Source organism: Haemaphysalis longicornis, unplaced genomic scaffold (genome assembly GCF_048455015.1).
Source record: "Haemaphysalis longicornis isolate Haplotype H1 unplaced genomic scaffold, Haemaphysalis longicornis Haplotype H1 scaffold_1, whole genome shotgun sequence".
Lineage (NCBI taxonomy): Eukaryota > Metazoa > Arthropoda > Arachnida > Ixodida > Ixodidae > Haemaphysalis > Haemaphysalis longicornis.
Window position 1 is genome coordinate 34,457,768 of NW_027526203.1, and position 25,103 is coordinate 34,482,870.

The 25,103-nt window shown below is 47.8% G+C and overlaps 1 protein-coding gene across 1 annotated transcript in view; it reads right to left on the reverse strand.

Moving 5' to 3' along the window:
• The window catches only part of LOC144163010 (nose resistant to fluoxetine protein 6-like), a 206,170-nt gene extending 185,532 nt beyond the window's left edge, over positions 1–20,638 (reverse strand). The window contains exons 1-2 of the mRNA XM_077693822.1: positions 20,596–20,638; positions 20,255–20,484 (exon numbers count right to left, since the gene is read on the reverse strand). Of these exons, the coding sequence (XP_077549948.1) occupies positions 20,255–20,484; positions 20,596–20,638 (273 nt within the window). The remainder of the gene's footprint in view (positions 1–20,254; positions 20,485–20,595) is intronic.
• Positions 20,639–25,103: the final 4,465 nt, after the last annotated feature.

A 25,103-nucleotide genomic window follows, 5' to 3' on the forward strand; every position in this document is an offset into this window, starting at 1 on the left:
AAACACAATGTTTGGCGCTTGGGCGTGCTCATTCTCTTGTATATACGTCGGACAAAAAATTCGAATCAGTGCCGAAGCCAACTTCCAGTTCAAGTAAACAAAAAGCTCCAAGATATCTCCACGACGCTAAATGTAAAAAATATTCCCGGCTAGATGGGCTGATGCTGTCCACGTGGGTGGTCAGGTGTAACTAAGTACGTAGCACACTTAGAGAGGGCTTTCAGCTATTCCCGTGTTACAATAGACAGGGCATTCAGCTTTCACCGTGTTACAATAGTTGGAATTACAATAGTTACATGCAAGAGAGCGTTAACGCTCTCGTGCATGTAGGACTCCTCTAAAGTTCTGCTGGCGATCGCTTTATTAAGACGGGAAAATGATAAACTCACCCAGCCTAAGTTGAACCCTTCAGCCGAAAGTAAGCGGTCGTTCTGTCAAAGAGTTCTTAGCACTGAGCGTGGGTTGTCGAGTTTCTGGATGTTTTAAGTGCCGGTGTCAGTAGCGCAAGAGCAGCACAGGGGAAAAGAACAAAGTCCGGGAAAAATATCTTTCTTGCTTCACAATGAGGCATCTGTATTGTCGTACTCAGAAAATACAAGCGTTGATTTAAACAAGATACACAAGACTGCTTTCTTGGGCGAGTTGGTTCATAGCTTTGAAAAAATTAAGAAAGAGCGCAATGGGCGAGGACAGAGAAACACAGTAGAAGGGACGAGGGCTTTTTTAAATACTTTTTGGAAATACACAATTAGCAGTAGGAGCTGCGGTGAAGATAAGGAGAAGGAGGAGTAAACTTTATTTCGCCTGGAAAAATAAAAGAAATAATGTTGACGCACTTTCTTTTCTACTTCTTCACCTCATGCTGGTAAATTTGCAATCTCCGCTTAGCTATACTCTCAAATATAGTTTTTCGCGCAATGTCTCAAACGTTTACGCAAACGTTTATGCTGTTGTACGCAAGTTTAGTAGCAGCACTTGCGCGCAAATCAGTACAACCGACGTACTGCAAGTATGAAGAGGAAAACTGGATTAAGTGTTATTTAATTCAGAGTAACCTTGTGAAAATTTTAGGTAATAAATGCGGGCGCTGTTTTTAGAAACACAGCACACTCGTAGTTAAAAAATTCCTCCGGAACTGGTTCATGATTGATTGCAGGGTTTAAAGCGCCGACGCAACGCAGGTGATGAGGCGCGCCGTGGTGCAAGACTCTGAATTAAATTTGACCACCTGGGGATCAATAGCGTGCGCCAAAATCTCGTACACACGGGCACTTTTCCTTTTTGGCCACCATTAGGAAAGCGGCCGCGCCAGCCGGGAATCGAACCCGCCTCCTCGTGCTCAGCAGCACGACGCCTCAGACACTGAGCCACAACGGCGGGTTCCTCCGGAACTGAAGACTGCTTACGTGCTTCGAAAATGCGAAAGCCTATAGCGATGGTCAATGACTACTGTAGCGTTAGTGTCACTAGATAAGGTATCAGAGTACCACCACTCAGGCACGCAAGGCAGCAACGGCGATCATTTTGGTGTTTATCAGTGTTGTGAGACCGCAGCTTGTACGGCCTAGCCGCTAACTTCGACCACCTCATTTGTTAACAAGATTGCCTAACATGCTGCAAAACGGCATCCCCGGTCACAGGTCTGCTGCTGAAATGCTGCTATACTCGGGTACAAGTTAAGTACGGCAAAGGAAGTCTCCGATGTACCTCATCGCCGCAGCCGCATGTTAGGTGTTACTCCGCGCGGCGAAACTAATGCGTTACTGGGAATATTTTGAACATGGCACGAGCCGTTTCCGTGACTTTTTGGACTTATTTTGCTTATAAACTACTGCAGCGCTACCAAAAACTACGTGAGAAAGGCCAGGCAATATCACTCATTCATTGCGATCTCTTTAACATGGAAGTGTTTTATTCCTGGATACACGAAGATTTCACTGACGTCATATCCGTCACGGAAATGACGCCAGTGCACTTTTAACGAAGCGACCCGCCTGCAGGACGTCACTCCACAAGCACACCCAAAAGACATCCGCCCACCTACAAATAATGCGCAGCTGCAGATTCCGCTGCACATTTCACTTTTGTGTTTTACCGATTCCTATGAGCGAGGAATCAACCACAATTTTTCAAAACGCGCGTGCCCGTTGATATCCGGGTCCCTCGCTTAGGCGCAGTGATACAGTACATGAGCTATTGCAGTTCTTTACTTGCTCCCGAGTATAGGCGCGCTATCTTTGATTCGCATTCGGAACGACGTGAGTCACGGGCAGCCGCAAAGCAGGGAGGACAAGCGAAGTGTACAACTGTTGACTGACTGAAAACGCATAAACAACAAAATGGCGGCGCCCATGAACCATCGAAGTACAAACAAATGTCACGTGATGCGAACTTAACAATGATCATGGCGGCGGCACGGAACAATAGGAGAAAAGTGTGCCAATACTCTGTAACCTTATCTAGTGACACTAGCGTTTGCGTCTCATTCTTCGCTTTTGTTTCTTCGTGTTCTTGCGCGAATTGCTCCGAGCGGTGGATTGGCCACCATTTACGTGGAAGTTTCCCCACTCTTAGAGCTGTCCCCCATGGGCACCTGTTCAACTCACGTGCCGTCACGTTGACCTGTCACGAAGCACGGACCAGGCTAATTGTTGTTGTCTCTCCGTCCGCACGTCGAATTAGCGCAGGCGCAACGCTTTCAGCTCCTGCTCTTAAGACCAGGGCTCAAATGCCACACGAACCGAAATGTGTTTTGGTTATTTATTTTCTCTTTACAGCGGCCACATCTTACTAAAACAGAAGAAGTAATACTCCGGAGGCTTCAAACAAACACCTTTCCTCACCCAACTTGGCTACATCGGATGTACCCCACCCAATACTCTGCCACATGTAAATTCTGCCTTAACCCATGTAGCCTCATACACATGATCTTGGGGTGCGCACACAACCCAGCTCTCCCTCCTTTACCCACTTCCCTTCCCCTTCCTGAGCTGTGGGAGAACCTGACGACCAGCGCCAGCTTGGATGCACAGCAACTCCTGGTGTCCAGGGCTGAGACAGCAAGGTCGTCCCATGGTCTCCTGGACTGAGGAGCCACTCCCACATCACCTGGCTCACAATAAAGTTTTTCCTCCTCCTCCTCCTCCTTTACAGCGGCGGCCATTTTTATACCATTCGTGTTGACTACGACGACGATGGTCACGTTTCGCGTTTTATGAGACGTTTAATGCTTTCCCCTTAATGATAGCCGATGTAAAATAAGGCTTCTAGCCGTCTCTGGGGACCCTGGGATAACGCTGTGAAAACGAGCCTTGTTGAGCGGCAACGTTAAGCAATTCAAGCCCGTTAGGCGAATGTATTTGCGGATTGTGCCACAGCATTAGCACCTTTTCGTGACTTCAGGAAGAGCACACGCCTGAAATGCGCCCGGTCTTTCCAAAAATATATGCAGGTGTGTTCAATGAATCTTGCTTCAGTCCGATCAATAATGTCCTGTAAAATACATGCGCCTCGGGAGTTTCTCCTCAAGTTCGTTGCCTAATATCCGCTGCGCGCACACGTGTCAGCGAGAAAGTGCAATCGCGTCAAAATTCCCGCTTGAATTTTAAGCGCTGTTCACGCTGAGACATGTATACGGACACACACTGCCGCCGCACTCCCTGTCGCGACACGGGCTTTGATCGCACGCTCGATGAACGCTGTATACGCGGTGACAATGGCTCAGGGTCCACTGCGGCCGCCTCGTACAAAGGATCTCCTTATTTAAACAGCGTGAAACGAGAGCGGCCAGCTGTAAAGCACGACGTGGCAAGACCGGGGAAACCGTTACAATGCCCCCCTGCACTGCCGCTGGTCCTTTGTTAACGTGCATTATGCGAAGAGATTCTTTTCTGCTCAAGTTTCGCCTCACTCGTTAGGCGAGTACGCTAACAGCGACGAAAGAAGCAGAAAGCCTCAAAGAAGCATGATTTATGTCTGTTTTCGTCCTGCTGCCTTCCGTTAAATCCTCGCGAGTCTTGGGCAAACCGATGACATTAACGAAGATAGAGTAGATCTTTGCGACGGCGCTCTTTGAACATGGCGCATACGCGCACATCGTTTAAGACCGTGCTGATGCTGTCATTGCACCTCGCTCTGTGGCTACTGAGTCCGAAGCGGATAGGTAGAACTTCTGAGATACGCACGTTAAATAGCCAATGTTACCACAAGATTATCTGCTTTGCATACATTAGTTTTCATTTTTTTTCGCTTGAGAGCATATTAAAAATGAATGTCTTAAATTCACATTTTGGCGGTCCTACGTGGTGAAGCTGCCCATGCAGGGCTGGGAAGGGCGCTGTTGTGGAGTGTCCGGATAAATTTTGACTGCCTGGTGATCTGAAACGTGCTCCAAATTCTCGACACACAGACGCTTTTGCTTTTCACCTCCATCAGAAAAGCGGCTGCCGCGGCCGGGAATTGAACCCACATACTTGGGCTCAGCAGCACAACGCCTTAGCCACTGGAAGTGAAGGATTCCCTGCACGAACGAAGGAAATGGAAAACTGTTGAAATGAGATTTCGTTCTGCCATTTTATACTAAGGGACTTCATGTCGCAGCGTAAGTTGTGAATGCATACATTGAGCAGTTTTACCTCTTCATTTTGTTGTTTCACTATTCAGCATAAGTATTGAAAATATATTTATCTGAAAGTAGACGGAATCAAAGAAAACACAATATGCGTCGTTCACGGCGGCCGCACCAACTATACTGTATACTGCCACCCCACGTACTGGTTTCCAACGTGTCCTCATGCTCACTCCGGCTTCAACATCTTTCATTCTCACCAATTTGGTGTGTTTCTGCGCTTGTTGTGCGTGTTCAACGTGCTGTAAATTTGCTAAAGGTAGCACTGCGTACATGGCAATGTCGCCATATCCGGTATGGGGATGGCACGGGGGTCATAGCCCTTTCGAACGCATGTTTATGTTTATATTGCGGGGGAACCAACCCCAAGCTGCAGAACAGGTACCACACATCCTAGATTTGGGTTGTCGGTCAGCTACCTAACAATGCGCGCTTCATTGAGAAAATCTCGTGCTGCACTGATAAACTTCCAACAATTTGCAGGGTAACAAAGTTACGCTGCAAATGCTCCCAAATTCACAATACCCTATAACATGCGCGTCCAAATTCGCGATGCCCGTGCTACAGCATTTTGGCGTCTTTGTAGTTTGGTATTTTAAATTCATCAACGTTCGCCGGATCTATGTGGGAACAAAAAAAATGAAGGAAGCTCACACTAGCGCGTAAGTCTTGAAGGTAGAGAAGCTGTACGCGGCCTTCACGACGATTGCGACAGTTTCAGTCCGCGATTGCATCCGATTTACTTCTTCTTCGGTGCCGCAACGACCTCTATTCCAACCTTGTTGCTATAACTGTGAGCTTCCTAAATTTATTGAAGTAATAATCGTTGGCCATTACCTTGGAGGGCCGTACTCTATGACGTGTCATTCTAGTTCCGAGCAAGTGTTGCCATGATTGCGGCGAACGCTGGAGTATTTTTTTTCTTTTGGCCTATCTTGGCCAATTTCCCTAAGTGGGTATGCTTGGCTTGACAAAGTGTGCCGGGGACGCTGGGCGGGCGTTATGAGGCCCGCACAGACGAGCGCTTGGAACATTCTTGGTTTTATTAACCGTCGGGTGGTGGCCACGAGTCCCGCGCCTCAAGTGCGCGCGCTCGGCAATTTCTTAGTATATTTAACTTCGGACACCAAATATTACGATTTGCTAAAAGGTTTTGCTGTTAATATAGTGACACTTGTGGAACATCAAGGTCCCTGTCACACCCCTGTCTTTTGCGCGAAGCTACTAGATCATGCAATTCAAAAAACCCTTACTCCCTCCTTTGCTACCCCCCACCCCGACCTGCACGCACGCAAACACACATCACCCTCGGTAGAGTACGCGGCGTTTACGTTGGCCCATTCGAGGGAACTTTCTTTTGTCCAGAGCTAGGCAGCAACGTGCCAGTTCACTTCCATGCGTGGGGTGGCTCCTCGAGTTTTACAAACGCATGATTTCGTATTGTTACCGTTATTATCCCGGCAGAAAGATCACTGAGAGGTACTTCGGCTTGTGGCAATGAACGTTTGCTTTCGTTAGTAGCGAGCTGTATCAGTTATTTGGCTCGTCGCGGGAAGTCGTTGCACACGCTTTAAGCGTGTGGTGGTGTCCAGTTCACACTCTTTCACTTTGTTCACCTGCTTTTACTTCATCGCCCACGCTTATGCCATGAAACTTCTTGTAAGTGCCTGTGTTCTATAGTTTCTCTTTTTTTCTGTATGTCTCCCAACTTTTTTTTGCTTTTTTCTTCAAATGCCCTTCACGTGCTGTGGAACGCCGAGCGGTTGCGCCCCACATGTGCTCCCGCTGTTTTCTGCTCTGTGCGCGTAAATAACGCGTCCCTGGCACCGTCTTTGGTTTTGTTATGTTTATGAGTATGCGCTGACTTGATCGACACCAAGATTGGCCCGATCAAGCCTACCAGACCTTCGGAATCGACCCCGCCAGTACCGTACCCCCCGGCAGGCCGCCAGTTAGGCCTAAAGGCCCGGCTGCGACGCTCATCAAGTGTTCCATCTGCCGCAGCTGCCGCGCCCCCAGCGGCCGGCGCGGCTGCCACCCCAGCTGCAAGGAACGACGAAGCGCGGACGACGACGACGACGATGAGCCACGAGACTAGGCCGCAACAGGTTGCCTACGGACTAAGTGCTCTCCAGAACGAATCGGCGATCCAAATGGCCTCTCTACCACACCAAGCACCGCCCTGCAATGACGTTTCAGAAATGGACAACCGAGAAGATGCCGAAGATGCTGAAGGGCACATGGAAGACTCCGACGAGCCAACAACTGGAGAAGACGACGACGACGGCTGGCAGCGCGTCCATCTGCCGAAGAAGAAGAGGCCTACGCGCACAGACAGGGTGAGTCGGACGCGCTACACCTTACAATTGAGACCACTCAACAAAGTCCGAATAAGCAAAATTCCCCGCCAAGCTATAGCCACGGTAATTGGACGCACAGCTCCTAGTGCAGAACTGGCCGAAATGGCCGCGGTCACGTTCGATGACGCGGCTAATAGTGCTCACATTGCACTTTATGATGAAAATCATGCTGCTCGCCTCGCGGAAATTGACCACCTCACCGTCCGGCTTAACGGCAAAGTTGAGACAATCGATGTGGTGGTAGAATTGACCCCTTCGACTAGGAACACTACTCGCGGTGTCATACAAGTCGACCCTGCCGATAGCAACGAGACAATTCTAAACTGGTTACGCTGTGAACAAGCAGATGTCATTAAGGTCCAGAAAATCGGAAAGACAGATCGAGCAATTCTAACATTTGATTCCCCCACCCTTCCTAAAACAGTCAAGTACTACATGGAATTGGTACGAGTAGCTGAGTACCGACCAATGAGATTGGTGTGCTTTAACTGCCACAGTCTGGGACATATGGCCAAGTTCTGTCCATCTCCGAGGGTGTGTAAAGAGTGTGGCCGCTCCCATGCCGAGACCGCAGAATGCGGTTCTACCACGTATTGCGTCGCATGTAAAGAAACCGGTCACCTTGCCGTTAGCAAGGTTTGCCCGAGTCGCATGCCCAAGAAGGACGAGCGCAGTACTAGGTCAATTTCGACTAAGAAAGAACTCCCTGACGCGGCTTTGTCAACTGGCCCACGCTCTACACCACAGGGCGTCACCTGGGCTTCTATTGTAACAGGAACCCCCCCGAAGTTGTCTCCAATTGTCTCTCTGCCCGACAATCACCCGTTGGTGATAGAAAATTCTCAACTTCGCCGCACCCTCTTCGAGCTGCGCCGAGATGGCAGCCATGAGGAAGGAGCTCACAGCCCTTCGGAACGTCTCAACGCGCCGTCAGTCGGTCTCTCCAGCACCGAATAAGTCCGCGCCTACACGCCGTAGTCGCTCGCGTACGAGTCGTCGCAAGCCCGATTCTGATGCAGTTCTGAAAACTGGAGAGCCTAGCCCAACTTACATCAACGAACAGATGCTTACACAGCGGGACGCCCGTATCAAGTTCGAAAGTAACAAGGAGTGGCAAAGAGCTTCAAGTGAGATAGTCGCCCTCCAAGGCGAGGTTACCTCGATTAAAGAAGAACTTCGCCAGTTCATGGAGCTAGTGAAGCCAAGCATTCAAGTCCCCTGTCCCCTAACGCCCTCTCCGAGTGAATCGAAAAGGAAAAAGAAGCATTAAACATCCAATATGTCCTCCGTACACACCCCAAATCGGTGCATTTTACAGTGGAACTGCCGTAGCTTTCTACAGTCCGGACCGCTCCTAAAATCCCAGGTGTCAACTCTGCGTCCTCTCGCCCTCCTACTCCAAGAAACACGAGGCCCCTGCAAGATACCCAACTACACCACACTTATGGATCCAACTATACCGCATTATACTCGATGCCATAATCAAAAAACCCCGGGACAGGCTGCGATCTTAGTGCATAATTCCTGCCGAGCGGTACAACACCGCTGGGATGGCGCTTGCAATGAAACCAGAGAAGTCATCATTGCACGTATAACACCCCCGGGCGGGAAACCTATGTTGATTGCGTCGGTGTATTATAAACCGAACTCGGGCGCCATCCCTTCCAATCTGTATGATTGGATACCGCATCTCCTCTCTCTTAATTTTTCAGGCCCCATCATTATAGGGGGGGATTTTAATGCCCGAAATACTCTCTGGGGTTATTCCTCCTCGAACCGCCGGGGCCGGCTCTTAGAGCAAACCCTCGAATTCGGGCACTTGCAACTCCGCAATGAACATGGAGTCCCCACCCGTATTGGCCTCCACCATTCCCAGGGCGATACAGCACCCGACTTGACCATCACCACCCCCGGAGCAGTGAAGACATGGCGCACATTGGACAGTACCTGGGGAAGTGATCACTACCCGATACTGCTTCAAATTAACGGCAAGAAATTAAGAACGAGCACGACATACCATCGCGTAAACTGGAACTCTTTTCGCGAGCGATTCGTGGTTGGCCCCCATTCAACCTTGGATGATTTCGTCGCGTCCTTGAACATGACCCGTTCGCTCGCTACTGAAACAACCACCAGTACCGCTGAAGTTGACCGCCTGGATACGCACATGTTTCAACTTCTTCGCAAGGCTGAACGCCTTACGAAGCGTTATAGAACACAGGGCAAACGTCACCATCATTTGATGCAGTTGAAACATCATTACCGTGTTATTCGGGAGTATCAAATTACGCTTCAAAGTGAGAATTGGCACAATTTCTGTCAAGAACTTGGCCACGAGACCGGACTCGCTCGCCTATGGCGCATTTTTCGCGGTACGAGTGGTCATGTCAAGACCCGCCTCCCCATACTGGACGAGATGTGTCTTCAAATAGACTACCGTCAAGTGGAAGACACCCTTATCCACACATTTTTTCCGCATGCTGTGGATGATCCTTCTACTCTCCTGGCTCTTCCTGTCATCGACATCGACCACTCACTTCAAGAACTTGATTCCCCTTTTACCATGGGAGAATTACAGATCGCCATTTCGCAGGGAAGACCAAAGTCGGCGCCGGGCCATGATCTTGTCAAGTGGCAAGACCTCCGCAATCTCCCCCCGCAAGGCCTAGATGTTCTACTGCAATTGGTGAACAAGCTATGGGACTCAGGAGAGGTCCCTGACTACCTCCGGGTCACCATCATCCACCCTATTCCCAAACCCGGCAAGGATTCTCGCAATCCCCAAAACCTCCGTCCTATTTCACTAACGCCCGTCATCTGTAAGGTTATTGAACGACTTATCAATAATAGGATTGTTTATCATCTCGAGCGTACAGGCTGGTTTCATCCTGCACTCACAGGTTTTCGTCCTCACATTGGCACTCATGATTACTTGTGGCTGCTTAGATGTGTCATTAATAGGACATCCCGCAAGGAATTGCCTGACTATGTCCTTGCACTAGATATCCATAAAGCCTTTGACAACGTTAGTCAACCAGGCATTCTACAAGAACTCGCACTTGCCTTTCCGAGTCAGAAGGCTCAAGCGTGGGTTCGGAACTTCCTGCAGCACCGCCCGATTCGTCTCAACCCCCTGACACATCAGCCTACCACTTACTATTTTGATAGGGGTGTCCCTCAGGGATCAATCTTGGGGCCCCTACTTTTTAATCTTGCGATGAATCGCGTGGCTCGTACTCTGGAGCAAGACACTGCCGCCCGGTTTGCTTTCTACGCGGACGATGTCGTGATATGGACCGAGGCCAGCGATTTCCCTTCCAAAGAGCCCATGCAGAGTGACCTGCAAGCTGCGATCTTCAGCCTGGAGAACAGCTTGTCCCGCTTCCAGCTCCAGTTATCCACTGCCAAAACGCAACTGCTCAGTGTCGACGGTAAACGTGCAACGAATAAGGACCAGACCATCTCTCTTCAAGTAGGAGACACTCTAATAGAGTCTCACAATGGCACTATTCGTCTGCTGGGTCTTCCCGTTAGCAGTTGCAACAGCCCGAAACAATGGGTAGCCCAACTTAGGAAGACCTGGCGCCCTACTTTACACCTGGTCACCCGGTTGTCCAGTAAATATGGTGGGGCACACCAACACGCTTGTACTATGCTCGCTCGCGCAGTGGCACTTGGACGATTATGCTACGGCTTCCCAGTGTATGATCTACGTCCGTCTCATGTTAATGACCTTCACAAGCTAAATCGCCATCTTCTCCGTGCGGTTAGTGGCCTTCCTAACTTCACGCGAGTCGATATTCTGTATCAAGTGGTCCCCCTTCCACCCCTCCATACCCTTATAGAGGAAACAAAGCTGCGATTTCAGAATCATGTGGAGCATTCTCCTCAGGGACGAGTGCTTACTGAATGGGATCAACTAAAAAGTAATTTTAACCAAATGAACTTTCCACCGCCCATTCCTCCGTGGGAGCGACCTTCGATTGGCATCCCACGTCGCAGACCAATTAGGAGAACCCATCAAACTGCCCGAGAGCAGTATGTTCGAACCCTCGTCAACGACAAGGCCGACGATGAGGCAGACATTTACACGGACGCTGCGGTTGACGGAAGAACGGCGGCCATAGCCTGGACCTCTACAGATATCCCCCAAATAAATGGATCCCGTCACGTCTCCAATACATACGGGCTTGTGGAAGAAGTGGAACTCCTGGGAATTTTGGGAGCAATCCGGCACATTGGCGAACATTCCTCCACCCTCTCCATTAAGAAGTTCAGAATAATCACGGACTCCCACGTCGCACTTCGGGAGCTGAACCGTGCGTTCGCGCCTAATAGCACGGCGACCCGAATTCTGACTTCGGTACGCGACCTACAACAAGAAGGCTTCACGATTCGCATCGCCTGGACACCGGGACACACCATGAGTGCACATGGCAACCTTTCGGCACACACTGCTGCCAGGGAGCGACTTCAAGCACCTCCCGCGGTTCCCAACGCACCAACTCCCCCCCTCCAGTCGGATTGGCAACTTCGGCTTCGGTATCTAAAGAAACTAAGCAGACAACGCTTGCAAGATGCGACACCGGACGGAGTCCTCGCCCTTCTAAAGCCTCTTTCACGCTCGGGGGAAATATTCGCAAACAAAGTCTACGCCAATGCGGCCTACACCCCTCACGTCATTTACAAGTGGACAGCCCCTGCAGGGTCCGAGCTCCACCACTGCCCACACTGTGGTTGTGATGGCACACCAAATTTATTTCATTTAATCTGGCTATGTCCCGCCTTCGACAGAGGCCGTGAGCAGCTTTTAGCCATTGGCCCGGTACCTACATCCGAATCCGAGCACATACGCCGGGTGCGGGAAGATCCACCAACCCTTGAATTGATTACTGAATGCGCTCTTGAGAATGGTCTCTTTAAAATGGTGTAGCAGCTTGTCCGACTCCCCTAGAGTGCACTAAGCACGCTCCATCTGCCCGGTCTCTGTGCGAAAACTGAGAAGAAAACAAGCTAGTGAACTGTGAACCACATATGAACAGCGAACATGCGCATTAATATGCAGAGAAAGAGAACTGTGTGAACAGGGAGCACCGCTGAACTGCTCTTTCCCCTACCTTTTGACCTCCCTCCCCCCAGGGCATCTGGCCCCCTTACCTCAATAAAGCCATTCTCTCTCTCTCTTTCTTCAAATATTGAGCAAACTTGCCGAACTTTACTCCGATAAAATGGAAAGTTGGGCGAGTTGGTACCTATTCATGATGGAATGTAACAGCGCAATAAACGACTAGGGACGCCGAAGAAATTCACAAGACGGGCATGAAAGAAATTCACAAGACGGAGGAGGAGGAGGAGTGAAACTTTATTTTTGATCAGAATAGAAGAGAGTTAGGGCCTGTGGCCCTCCGCACTGTTAGGGCCTGTGGCCCTCCGCACAGGTGCAGTCCCTATTCCGGGACCCCATTGGTCAAGGCCGCCACTCTCGCCCGTCGAACTAGAGCCCTTTGAGACTCCAGCCCCGAGCAATTGAGCAGGGCTGCCTCCCATGCCTCTCTGGTAGGGGAAGGGTTGGAGGATAACGCAGGGTTGCGCTCGCATGCCCACACCATGTGGAAGGTGTCGGATACCTCCCCACAGTGCAGACACCACCCATCTGTTTTAGGGTCGAAATGCTTTGCTACTGCAGGGCACATAAATGTGTTCGTCTGCAGGCGCCGCAGTATTCGCTCATCGGCCTTGCTCAGACCCTTTGCAGGGGCTGGGTAAAGCCGGCGGTTACAGCGCTCGTCTTTCGAATTGTTTTGTGTCCCTCGTCATTTATCGCGCTGTTACATTCTATCATGTTTACTCCCATTTTCGCTGACAGTTCCTTGTTGTCTAACGGCGCAATATCCGCAATACGGGCGAAGAATGCCATTATTTTTCCCAAACGCGATATCGTCATGGATATTTGAAATTTTCCGAAAAACTTCTAATTTATTCTGCGTTTTCTCGGGCCGAAGCTACGTCTGCAATATGAGGCTCTCCGTAACTATGACTCTGGATTATTCAGACTATCTGGTGATGTTTAACATACACCGAAATGTCGACACAAGGGTGCCACCGTCTCTATCAGAAACACAGCCGCTGTGACGAAGAATCCAATCCACGAATGTGGTTTGGATTTCAGTCTAATTGCTCATGGGAATCCAATTGCTCATGCATAAACACAAAGCCTTAGTCACTGAGGCGCCAAGGCTGTACTGAAAGTGCTATAGCATTTCAAACCATCCCCTCCGGCTGTTGACGTGTTGCTCTATAAATAAAGTATTTATATTTGTTGTGTTGACCGTATCTTTGCAAACGCACAACTTGTTCCTGAGGCTAATCTTTAAAGAAAAACTGTGGTTGACTCCTCTGTCATTAAAATCGGTAAAACACAAAGTGAAACGTGCAGTGAACTCTGCAGCTGAGCATGATTTGTGAGTCGGCGGCTGTCTTGTGGGTGTGCTTGGCGAGCGACGTCCTGCTGGCGGGTCGCTTCGGCAAAGGTGTACGGTCGTCATCTCCATGACGAATATGACATCAGTGAAATGTTCGTGTATCCTAGCATAGAACACTTCCATGTCAAAATATGAAACCCGAAAACGAACAACCCTAAATATAGCGTACTTTATCGTACAAAAGGTTACTTCCCTTAAGACGACCCTGTATGCAAAGGTGCACCCTTTACAGGGCCCTTGCTTCGTTCTCCAGGCGTCACTTCCGTGATGGATGTGACGTAAATGAATCTTCGTGAATCCCGGAATAAAACACGTTCGTGTTAGAAGTTGCAGACAAGCCCACTAAACACTGAGTCTTCGGCTGCGTTTGGTTTCACAGGTTGAACGTAAACGACGACATGACGCCAACAACTCCTTTTTGCTTGGGTTATAAAGGGGCTGACAAGAAGTGCCGAAATGGCGTTGAGATAATATATCAAATAAGTACTGCCGTAATTGTCATTGGGACCGCTATTATTACTCACCCATTTCCTGCTCCCGCATCACAATAAAATATATTTGTGGCGCAGCCCAGTTTCCTCTGCGCATCCCTACACGGCGGTTTTATTGGCATTCCTTCCCTAAACAATTCACTCCACTCATTTTTGCTCACACACACCATTACACATGTGCAGTAACAAGGCTGTCATCGGGGCAGATCGAAAGCTGTTGGGATGCCGGTATGATAGGTTTTCTCCAATTCTGATTAGTCTTACTTGCAACTCGCTACCGCAGACGTATACATTAAATTGGCTTGCTCATAAAAGCAGTTTGGCCGTACGTTCTTTATGGCAGCTCGCTTTTGGTGGAGCTATACGTAGAATTTGTGAAGACAACATTATTGCTGGTTGAGGCCCTCGGCAAGCTACCATATCGTCCTATCCCTCATATGAGCTCAGAATACCGGGTTTGACCGGCTCCATAGGCTACAAGGCAAGCTTCATGTGGCTGAGCTTTCCAACTACATGTGCTTGAAGTCCTTCGGACTGCCATTTACGAAACCGTCCGTAAGTTCAGTGTACGATACCCGAATAGGGCTCTCGCGGCCCAGATAAACCGCGCTTAGACTCGTCAGAATTAGTGGCACCCACTGCTTGATTCGTGGCTGCCACTGCACAGCGAACGTCCAGACTGGTGCCGGAAAAATTCTTCATGGCACTTAAACCTGGTTAAGTGCTTTAAGAGTAACGTATTTAGGCTTCCCCTGGCGGTACTTATCAAAGACTACTGTACTGCAAGCTCGCGATGTTTGTGTCTTTGTTTTCTTCGCCATTGAATCTGATTTCTTCGACTAGCAGACTTTGCGCGCAAGCTTATCCGTGGTGGGAGTTCAAGAGTTGCTCGACTGGCGTACCGTCACGTTTACCAGCCACGTGATGCGATATCAGAGCTTAACGCAGCAGCACAGATGTTTTGCCGCTGGCAGCGTGCTGAGGTATCGTGGTAGTAACGCACTCATCTACTCTGCAGACCAGGGTTCAATTCCCATACACTCTCTGGCAAAAGGGAGCAAAACTGGGACAAAATACGGCCGTTAGTCTTCGCGGGCGACCGTACATCTTCAGGTGGAATAACTGTGGCAGAGTGTGTATCGTGTGCAAAAATTCGGACTAAATGTTCGTCCCCGCTGGCCTATAAAGAGCAACGGGAAAATGAAACGCTACATTTAGTCTCGTTGCTGCGTAAATATTCCCCTCTAACGGTGTCGTCGTTGCCATTTGGCGCATATGTATGTGGACAGTTTTAGGCTTTTAAAACACAAGTCATTGCCATCAGTGGATCTTTTATATGGTGCCATAGGAGAAAATGAGAAAGTTAATTATAAGGAAAGCGCCTACCCTGAGGCAGCCATGTAGCGCAAACAGTGGACGGAGCGACGCCCACGCCGCATCGCACGCACGTATCGGGCCACGTGTCTCAAATTCACGCGTACGACTAGTCGTGACAGCCATATTTCCGACCAGTCATGCATCGTATCCGACGGCGTAGTCGTGCATGCGTCTCGCGCTGGAGAGTTTACGAACTGAACCACGTTTTTAATTTTCTCTTTAGATAGGCAGCCATTTTCTATGCTGGGAGACAACAACGGCGGTTTTTGATGCATCGGTGCACTTAAAGTTCACCGTTAAAACCAGGTGGTGACAGAGAACTGCCTGTTGCGCGTAGTCAAAAGCCGTGATTCTATGACTTTGACCAAGTAGAAACGAAAGGCTGGACAGGGAACCGATTGATTGATTGATTGTAACGCGCCGACGCAGCGCAGGCGATGAGGCGTGCCGTACTGGAGGGCCCCGGATTAATTTTGACCACCTGGGGATCTTTAACGTGCGTCGAAATCTCGTACACACGGGCGTTTTTGTTTTTCTGGGCAGGGAACCACGGGGAACATTAGGGCAGTGGCAGAGCGAATAAAGACGCACATACACCCACATAAGAACATTATGCGGTGCCCTAATTTCACTATTCTCATCTTTACCACCGCAAAACACTTTTCATCAATAAAGCAGCTGACGTGTCTTCGTCTCCGCATCCAGAGACGTCGTGGGTGTTGGCGCGCGCGCAGCTTTAATTTTTGACCACCCTGGAGGTCTTTAGAACGACAGTGGCGTCATTCGGGAGCAGGAAACGCTTACGCGGCTAACGACCAATGAACGATACGTATACGTGCGAGTGAGAGCCACAATGACTACAAATGCCATTTCAAGACGTTTTTCAAACAGGGCTCAAAACCCAGGCGCGAGATGTGCAAACTCCATGCTTGTAGCCCAGTCGCAAGGTCTATTGGTAAATATGCTTCCCGTGGAAACTCAAGAGAGGAGTACAAACACAAGCAAGGAGGAAAACAGGAAAACAGCACTGTGCTTGTACGTCGCGATTAAGTTTTAATTATGTACTGCCGGCAACCAGCTCCGCTGGGTGTTTTAATTGTACAGAAATTCCTCCACATGGCTAAACATTGAAAAAAAAATGACACCACCGTGCAACAGCAACTTGCAAGTACCTATTGTAGTGTCGCACTCTGCCGTCGAACAAAGCGGTCGAGTGAATGAGGTGTTCGCTTCCTCCCTTCTCTAGATAAATCTCTCTGGATACCACACTCTAAGAAAAAAGGGTAGAAAAAGGGAGAAAAATGCGGGTTTTGTTCCCCGGCCCAGCGAGTTTCTCCCTTTAGCTCATGACACGTAGCGCCCTCTGTTCGGCCTCTACGAAACACGGACACGGGGAGCATGCGTTCTCCCCTGTCGTCTGCGATTTGTCGTCGGCGCCGACGCCGATAACGAAACCGTTAATTAAAACCGTTCTTCGTTGCACAACGACTTCCGCCGATCGGGCGTACGCGATTATTCTGTGCAGCATCGCCCCTGCAATGTGGTGCTTCCTTGTCCGCTCACTGTTTTTTTTTTTTTATCACCGTGTGCTGGCCACGCAAACGCCCGGTTCTCCAGCCGTGTGTTTCGCGCATATTCAAGAGGTAGCCGCTGCATGCTTGCTGGGCAGGAGTCGCCTGCACCCAGTTCAACGTTACCACGGCATTTGTGGACGCTTTCTACTCACTCCCAACGGTGATTATACTAAACTGCCCCTTTCTTCACCAACAAACACGGACAGCAGCATATTGATGCATCAGTCACCAACAACAAAAGGACCCCTGCGGTAGCATTTCGGCTGGCGTCATAGAGTTTCATACTAATATATACTAGAGGGAAATCTGGCGCCACTGTCTAGGGGAGCCGCGCTTCAGCGAGAGTGCCGTCATGTACCGGGCAGGCACGTTCCACTTGTCCTTGGCATGGCTCACGAACAGGCTGAAAAGTTGGCTTCGGCTGCAAAACTGCAACAATATTACTGCGGAAAATTAATTGAATTTGTTCTGTTTTTCTCCAGAAAGATTTATTTGTCAGGGATTATTTAGAAGCTTCATGAAAGATGAACAAAAAAAAAACAATGTTACCCCAATTGGCTTCAAGACGAAAAAAAATTGGCCCCGTATCTGCTCCTTTCGTTGCAAATGTCGTCAAAAAACGATAGTCTTTATCGACTTTTGCCAAGTAAATGCCTCCCTTCACTTTCCCGCTCAGCTCTCATGTTTTTCCTCTTGCGTCGCGCTCCTCCAAAGGTAAAGACGCCAAAGGTTTGCTTAAATCATTTTAAATTTTCCGCATTCCAGTGCTCCAAACCGGGTGTCCCGGTGCCAACGCTGCCCTACGGCGAAGACGCGCGTGAATCGAGGCGCCCTACTTCAACGTTTATAGAACCGCGTTTCTCTACTCCACGTGCGTTTCAAGCAGAGCGTGGAATCTATTTAGTGGAACCTTTCCTAACTGTTGCCGGTTGATTTCTTAAAATGCCGCCAGAAGCTATAGTGGCGCGGGCGACAGCAGGCGACGGCGGATAGATTGTTTTCCCTGCAGTTGATGGAGTATTTAATCTAGCAGAAATCGAACATGTGCGATTTTTTATAAAGGAACGCTGCAAATATCACTTCTGTATTATTTTGTTGTCTTATTTTGCGTAACGTCTTGTTGTTCTTCACCAATATTGACAAGTATGAACATTACACCGGACTTAGACGGGGACATTTAGCTGTCACTATATAAGACTATTGCGCAAACCTTGTTTTAGGTTGGCCGGGTGGCTGAATCGGGTCACAGACAGACAGACGGACAGATATACAGACAGACCAAAATTTCTGGGTTGAAGTAGCCCAAGAAAGACTATCGTCTTGGCTAACCAAGCCAAGGAGATGAGGAACGTCGCTAGCTGCAATGGCGCCGCCCACGGCGGCCCGCGAATGCAGCGCCAGATTTCCCTCTAGTATATATTAGTATAAAACTCTATGGCTGGCGTCTCCAAATTGTTGCCAGACTAGCGGTGCGCTCTTCGCTAAAAGAGCGAACGCAAGGCAATGAGTGTCAGTACTTAAACATACGCGCCCTACTGTCTCGTTACACTTTTTTTTTCTTTTAGCTATTCTACTACTTCTTACAAAACCTGAACCTAATAAAAGGTTGTAATTGCACGAGTTAGATTTGACGAAACAACAAAACACAGCTTAGACTCACGCATTGCTGTGGGATATTCGAAACAAACAACAAGATCATTCTTCCTATTTGCACGCTCTGCAATCAGTGTTATGAATATTTTGTGGCCGTTTAAGGTGCAGTTGTGCTTTGTGATCGCGCGTACTATGTGTTGTGCAATGTGTATGTAGGCGTGTATTATGTATACGTGCGCTGTTGTCTATTGCGTGTGCTAAGCGTTGACAATGCCTTTAATGAAGTGTATGTTGCTGTGTTGCGCTATGTTTCTTCCCAATTTGTGCACGCCAGCGTGCGGCCTCTGTACAGTGTACTAGAAGTTTACGCCTCCGTAATCACAGTTACTGGATATATGCAGTTCCGAAACTGCCCATAGGCCCCATGTATCAAAAGCATCAAAAGCCGGTCTTCGGTTGCCCCCTGCGCCGGGCCAAGCACGGGGCAAGTGGACTAGCCTGTTGTCTGTCGGCAGGACGTTGAATTAGTACACAAGGGCTTGTGGCTGCTGCCGTAAGTCATTAGAAGAGAAGCCGAAAAATACAATTTAATTTCACCTAAATAATGTCTTAGAATTAATACAATCTGTATTTTACAAAATGAATTTTGAATAATAATAGTCCAGAGAAGTTCAGTTTTTATCTCCTAGGTGCCGCGCACGTCGACTTGCCCCTCGGCTTCCACGGAGCAGGGGGGCTAGCGCCGCCCGGATTCTGAAGCGGAGTTTCGCAACTGTATATATTCAGTAACTCTGTCTGTAATGTTGCTATATATACATTAGCCATAGTGGAAACGCCTTGATGTAAGGATGTAAGCGCCAACTGACAGTGATGCTTAGTAGCTGCCCCCCCCCCCCCTCCTCCCAACTGTTTTTTTGCGTAATCTATCCGTCATTTTAAACATTGCGATTGTTTTACTCCGAGCTCGCTAGATGGCGAGCAGTGTCATCTCCTCGCTTGGAATGGATGCGGCGGGTCCGTTTTCTGTGTTGCGTGCACCGCCCTTGTGCCGAGCTGCAGACGATCTGCGTTTTGATACATCGGTTGCAGCAAGGTAAGGCGACTAACAACAACTAGTCGTTCTCTAACGGCCGCATTGGATGCTTGTGATCTCGTGAGTCGGTGAACGGCAGGATTACAAGTGTTTGAGATATAAACGCAGCATTTTGAATTCAATCGTTATGACTCCTCTGCTTACAGCGGCGCACATAGACGGATCGCTTAGCGGGCGGATGCAAATCGCGCATGTGCGATTGGCGCCATGGCTTGCTAACCGCAGCTCTGGTGCGCGGTAGGCAATGTTTTGGGCATTTTAGCTAATTTTAAGCAAACACAACTACAGTAACCTACTTATTTGTACTTCCTCGATCCTCAAACCGATCAGCTCGCTAGGCCTTTCTCGCATAACTAGACTTGCTCGGGCAGCGCCGCCAGGGGAGGAACGCTCCTCCATTAGCTCACGAAAGGGGGAAATCTTCCTCCACTCCTAGGGGAAGAAATGCGCTTCTCCCTCTTAAAGAGAGAATCTTTCTACCTCTTAGGGAGCAATATATAATACATTCCTGTTTCACCCTTTAAGGGAGAAACTACCACACCCCTTTTTTTAGAGTGCAGCTGTCCCTGCGCAGCGGCCGTGAATGTCACCAGCTTCAGTAGCACGGTTGCCGAAAATGTATCCTATCTTCGTTCGTGCCTGCCGCAGCCCACTCACCTTGGTTCTGGTGGTGTTGTTGAAGAGCTGCACCTGGTCGTGCAGGGTGTAGTAGCGAGGCCGCTTGGGAATGGGCGGTCGCAGCTCGACGGTACAGTAGCGCCCCGTGAAGCGGGCTTCCTCCTGCCTGGAGTCCCTCGCCTCGATCGCCACGCACTGGTCGTACGAGCCGAACGCCGTCAGGGTCCCGGTCAGGATCCCGCCGGCCGGCTTGCCCGCCGCGTCCAAGACTGCAGCGCGGGAGAGAAAGCTGGTGCTGGAGCAGACGGGTCGCCAAGCTCTGTTAGTGGCTTGTAGCAACGCGCAGTTCAACTGAAACAGCCTTATTTTCCGATCCGTACGAAAACCCTGATCTCTCGCCGCAGCCTGGATCTCAGCGTTCATCGCCACAGCTAGCATGGCAAAATGATCGGCCTGAGCTTTGGTATCTCCACAAGGGGCTGTATACGTGGCCGTGTCGCGGTAGTGGCCCCAGGGGCAAAAGTACAAGCGAGGATGCAGAGATGGCGTTGGATCTCGGAACCTATTGGGGCCACTGCAACCTTGATATGTATCTTTACGGTGTCCCTCGTCCCGTATCTTTCTGTTCTGCTATATATATATATATATATATATATATATAGTAAGGAAATGAGGGGCTCGTTGAGGAAATGCAGAAAGATAGGTCAGCAGTCTACAACGCCAAAGAAGGCATAGGGGTGTGGTTAGGCTCTTTTCTTTTTTTTTTCTTTTTTTTTAAATTACGGTTAATGAAATAAACATTTTTTTTAAATATACAGAAGAAAGAAAGAAAAACACGCGCCCAGAGTGGGGACCGAACCCACGCCTTTCGATTACATGTCGAATGCCTTACCAATTCGGCTATCTGGGCGACTGGGCGACTGTTATATTTAAAAAAATGTTTATTTCATTAACCGTAATTTAAAAAAAAAGAAAAAAAGAAAAGAAAAGTGCCTAACCACACCCCTATGCCTCCTTTGGCGTTGTAGACTGCTGACCTATCTTTCTGCATTTCCTCAACGAGCCCCTCATTTCCTTACTATATTATTCTGCGAAAGCATAGCGAGGGTCTCGGCTCTGGCAGCCTTGATGCCTAGGTAGCATAAGAGGGCTTCCCGCCAGTTACCCGCTCATGACAGGCTGTAGACGTTGGAGTCACGCCCCGGGGGTTGAAAAGAAGGTCCCCTTCTCCCCGTGTAGTCAGAGTGGCGCTGGCTACCACCCTCAAGTGTCAGATACACTTCTAGTAAATATAAATAGCCCAGAAAGCGAAGGAGAACACAGTCGCCCAGATAGCCGAATTGGTAAGGCATTCGACATGTAATCGAAAGGCGTGGGTTCGGTCCCCACTCTGGGCGCGTGTTTTTCTTTCTTTCTTCTGTATATTTAAAAAAAATGTTTATTTCATTAACCGTCATTTAAAAAAAAAAGAAAAAAAAAAGAAAAGAGCCTAACCACACCCCTATGCCTCCTTTGGCGTTGTAGACTGCTGACCTATCTTTCTGCATATATATATATATATATATATATATATATATTGTAAGTAGGGACAGAGTCATGTGAGAAAAAACATTACAAAATAAAAATAAAAGTATACGGACGTTTCAGGAGGAGGACTTAGAATCTTCCTGAAACGTCCGTATACTTTAATTTTTATTTTATAATGTTTTTCTCGGGTGTCTCTCTCTCTACTTGCCTTATTTTTTCGCGCTCTGTTTGAGTTTTTCTGTTTCCAGGTTATATATGTATATGTATTTATATATATATATATATATATATATATATATATATATATATATATATATATAACACAGAAATAAGGGTTGGCAGTCGAGAAAACCTCGGAAAGCAAAGGGGAGGATGTGGTAGATCATTGAAACAGATTAAGAATTTGGAAAGAAAGAAAGAAAGAAAAGAAGGTCCCCTTCCCCCCGATTAGTCCGAATGGCGCTGGCTACCACCCCCAAGCACAGGAAACAAAACATACCTAACATAAATACCCCAGAAAGTGAATGGGAAAATCGCCCCGCCGGTAGCGTAGTGGTTATCGCACCAGACCGGTATTCTGGAGGTCGTGGGTTCGGATCCCACCTGGCGGGCATTTTTTCTTCACTTTCTTTCTTTCTTTCCAAATTCTTAATCTGTTTCAATGATCTACCACATCCTCCCCTTTGCTTTCCGAGGTTTTCTCGACTGCCAACCCTTATTTCTGTGTTATTTTCAACGAGCCCCTCATTTCCTATTCTGATTCGCTATATATATATATATATATATGTATTTATATATATATATATATATATATATATATATATATATATATATATATATATATAGGGAACAGTTAAACTTTTGAAGATGGTACAGAACACAAGAAAAGAAAACTTTCACCAAGGTAACAGCCCGATTGTTGCCAACGTTTCAGCAAGGGGACTTGCTTTCGTCAGGGCAATCTCTCGCCTGGCTGGCACGATTTATATAGGGGTAGGTCCCCAGGTGAGAGGGGGGAAGGAAAGAAGGAAGTGAAATGGAGAAAGCGGATTGGTTTGGGAGTATGTCGGGGGAGAGATTGAGGGGCAAAGAAGGTTGTATAGTTTAAGCCGTGAAGTAGGTCACACGGTCGTGGAGGTCACACGGTCGCGGACGCTTCAAGAGTGTCAGTCGTACTCAGAAAACATCACAATATCCTAATTCAAAGTGAACGCTTAAAAAGCATATTCCCCGAACCAGCACGCGTTGTCCACCGTCGTAATAAGAATTTAGGCGACTTTCTTACTAACTGTCGTATCAGTCTACCGGAAACTACTGTTTGCATGCCCTGTAGGAAACCTCGATGTAAAGTATGCCCACACATGACCACTACACAGCATGCCACCAGCACGGCTTCAGACTACTACGTAAATCAAACGTCAACTGTGACTCTGCTAATGTCGTATACCTTCTAGAGTGCACTGTTTGTAGGCAGCAACATATCGGCCATACTGAAACGCCCTTCCGAATACGATTCAATAATCACCGCTCTCATGTAAAAAGTTGCCCACATTTGCCCCTGTCAAGACATGTGAACGGTCCCGGTGATGCATTTGAACATCTTAAAGCAACAATTTTAGAATCCGCTTTTAAAACCCACCATGACCGCGAGGTTCGGGAATCTTATCTCATTTATAAGTTTGGGTCAGCGACGCTTGGTATTTATGAAAGTTACGGAAAAATAACGTGCTTATCCCTCGATTAAAATTGGCGACTTCATAATTTTTATCACATTCTTCATTAACCCTGCCCTTGAGCTTCCGATCAGTATTCGCAGAAACTCCCCAAATACAGCAGCTTTATTAGCCTAATGCGACTAAACGATGTGATTTGTCCTTGTAAAGGAGACCGCGTTCCCCCCACCACTTAGAAACGTTTAACCCTTTGTGATCTATGGACCCTACCTATTTCCTGTCCAGTTGCTAGCTCTTGTGCAAAGCTCTTTTGTGTACTGTGTCTATTCTGTCCATCCGCGGGAGGCACGCACAAAACACATTCTTCGTTCAGGCCTGTATGGATCCGTCTGAACCACTCTCCCCACCCGCTGAACAGACTTTTCACTTTTTTTTGAAACCGCGATTGTCTAGTCTTCCGCACTTGCAGCCCATGCCAGGTACGTTGCCCCGTCGTGGAGCAACCTTGACCACTGCCTTGTAAATGCGACCCCTCCCTCCCTCTCTCCTTTCTCTCTTTTTTTTCTTGTTGTTGTAACATATGCTTAGCCGGACTGCATGCATACTCTACGTTTTCGAAACATCTTCCGATCCTTCTCACACTTTTCTGCAACTCTATATAAGAAATGTGTTTCAATTGTTTGACAGCAAAATCATATAACTGTACTCTGATGAAGGCAAGTCCCGTTGCCGCTACGTAAGTAAACGTTCTTTGTTATGGTTCTTGCTGTGTATCCGACTCTTTACTTATATATATATATATATATATATAAATATGTATATATATATATATATATATATATATATATATATATATATATATATATATATATATATATATATATATATATATATATATATATATATATATATATATATATATATATATATATATATATATATATATATATATATATATATATATATATATATATATATATATATATTGAAACAGAAAATGGGAAATGAGGGGCTCCGTGAAAATCAGACAGAAAATAAGGGTTGGCAGTCAAGAAAACCGCGGAAAGCAAAGGGGAGCTTGTCGTGGGTCATAGCAACCAATCAAGACTTTATTGAGTCAGAAAGAAAGTGTTGAAGAAATGCCCGCCGGATGGGCATTTCTTCACCAGTTTCTTTCGGACTCAATAAATTCTTGATTGGCTTCTATGACCCACCACAACCTCCCCTTTGCTTTCCGAGGTTTTCTTGACTGCCAACCCTTATTTTCTATATATATATACATACGGTTTGGAAATGAGGGGCTCGTTAGGAATATAGAAAGAAATACCGGCAGTCTACAACGCCAAATAAGGCATAGGGGAATGGTTAGACTATTGTTTACCGTTAGTGACGTTACATTATTTTTTTATTATTACGTGAGAAAGAAAGGAAGAAAAACACGCGCCCAGAGTGGGGACCGAACCTTTCGATAAGATCTCGAATACCTTACCAATTCGGCTATCTGGGGGACTGTTCTCTTTCACTTTCTGGGGTATCCAAAGGCGTGGGTTCGGTCCCCACTCTGGGCGCGTGTTTTTCTTTCTTTCTATATCACGGAATTAATAAAAAAAATAATGTAACGTCACTAACGGTAAAAAAATAGTCTAACCATTCCCCTATGCCTTCTTTGGCGTTGTAAACTGCCGCCA